Source organism: Bison bison, unplaced genomic scaffold, assembly GCF_000754665.1.
Source record: "Bison bison bison isolate TAMUID 2011002044 unplaced genomic scaffold, Bison_UMD1.0 scf7180017864352, whole genome shotgun sequence".
Lineage (NCBI taxonomy): Eukaryota > Metazoa > Chordata > Mammalia > Artiodactyla > Bovidae > Bison > Bison bison.
This window is the reverse complement of record NW_011494924.1, coordinates 6,169,044-6,171,091: the sequence shown is the minus strand read 5'-3', so window position 1 is coordinate 6,171,091 and position 2,048 is coordinate 6,169,044. Positions and strand designations below refer to the sequence as shown.

The 2,048-nt window shown below is 51.0% G+C and overlaps 1 gene segment (V, D, J or C); it reads right to left on the bottom strand.

The window, feature by feature from the left end:
* Nucleotides 1-254: 254 nt before the first annotated feature.
* On the bottom strand, nucleotides 255-748 carry LOC104999466. The segment is given in 2 exon segments: nucleotides 255-604; nucleotides 700-748. Coding segments are annotated over 2 exon segments (399 nt in total).
* Nucleotides 749-2,048: the final 1,300 nt, after the last annotated feature.

The window sequence follows — 2,048 nt, the reverse complement described above, 5'->3', positions numbered from 1 at the left end:
GGTGATCTGTTTTTATCTAATTTACCAGCAACCTTCCCTCCTGGAGGTCTCAGGCTCAGGTGATGACTAGCAGTCAGAGCTGGAGAAGCATCTTCTTGGTTCACAGGGAGGATGCAGGGGAAAGACAGAGATGGATGGTGGACATATGTCTCGGAGTCCCTGAGTGAAGTTTGGGTCAGCCTAGTCCACACACCTAGGGTCACACTGCAGGCACATGGCTAACCAAGTCCTGAGGCTCCCGGTGCTAGGAGCTTTCACTTGGACGCCCTGTCTTTTTGCACAGAGGGGAGGTGGCCATGCAGCACTGTGGAGTAACTGCTGGCACAGAAGTACACAGATGTCTGGGAGCGGTTGGCAGACTCCAGCGTGAGAGGAATGTTCTCTTTGCTTGATCTGGAGACTCTGTACCCGTTGGGCACGTCTCCTATCTCTGTGGTGGTAGGCCCAGCAGAATAATAGATCAGCCTCAGCCCGTGTCCCAGGTCTTGTCGGTACCAGTACATATAGTTATGACCCAGATCCTGAGTATATGTCAGTGTCGTGCTCTGTCCTCTCCTCACAATCTGGAATCTGGGGTCCTGAGTGACACCAGCATGGACCGCCCCTGTGGAGAAGGAGGACTGATGCTGCAGGACTGATGCTGAAGAGGACAGGCTTAGTGCTGGCACCCCGAAGGGGACCCTGCCCCCCAGGACTCACCTGCCTGCAGGAGACAGAAGACCACACAGCCCAGGAAGCAGGGGCTCATGGCTGGGGTGGGGCAGGCGGAGGGCCCTCTGGTCTGAGTGTGGATGAGAGCGGAGAGGGGCTTTCCAGGGAGTCCTTCTGAGATGTCACTGTCCCTGCCAGGCCCTGGAGCCAACCTGTCACATGGCGGCCATGCCCCTTCCCCTAGAGGCTCAAATCAAAGTTGATTAGAACAGGGAGATGGCTTGGACAGATTTCTTGGACATGGTCTGAACAGCCATAAGTCTTACAAAGTGTTGTAACCTTTCCTTACAGTAGTTTGTACGTTTTATGTATATTTTACTCCAGAGATAATTCCTTAATTTGTATATTAGCTTATTTGTCTACATATTTCTGTAGTTTTGAATCTCAGAGGAAATCCTTCGGGCTTCCTGCTGTCCTTTATGCCCCATGCATCCCGAATACTCCCTCAAGTGTTGTTTCCTCTTTGCTCAACTGACCCAGTCCTGCTCCTGTCCTCTCACCTACGGTGATTCTTTGGTGTCTGGTTCCTTAACTGTAGGGCAGACTCATTACTATTTGAGAAATCACTTGGCTCTATTTCTTCTCAGTTCACTAACAGACAGGACACCTGCCAAATGCAGGTACAGCGCCTTCACGTTCCCCAAAGTTTGTGCTTCCCGAGTCTGAGGGTGCAGGGAGGGGACACAGCAAGTAAAACCACCGCAGCCCTAAGACAGAACCTTCTTTGTGGCCAGAAGCTGGTTGCTCAATGTGGATGGCATTTTGGAACAAAGAAAGATATATATGAGAGGGATTTGGGGCGACGTGCCGGACGCCAGGATAAATGAAAAGTGCTCTGACTTTAGGTGAGACATCCACCACATGGGAATACTTCCTTGTGAAGCATGACTGCCAGTAATAAATTGATATCCTGGAGCCCTAGAGTGTACCTTGTTGCACAAACCCCACACTCAAAAGGACCCTGTACTTAGAGCGATGCTCTCTGTCGGGATCTTCAAATTCTCAGTAGTCTTTGAACCATGGACTCTGCAAAGTATGTGCCAGATCCTGGTTACCTGATTTTAGACCTGCTGTGCCCTCCTGATGGTCGGTTTCCCTTTAGCCTGACCACACGTCTAATGTCTGGGTGACTAAATACTCCTGGTCTTGGGACAGAAAGACACTGAAACTAAAGCGAGAAACAAAAAAGGACCCTCACGTCATAACCACAACAACCAGCCCTGAATCTGGGCCTGGCAAGCCCTCGACTGGTTCCATGCATGTGCTCAGGACTTCTCTGGTCCAGGAGACAGAAGCACACAGTAAAGGGGGTCATATCCAGGCCAGGCCAGAAGAAA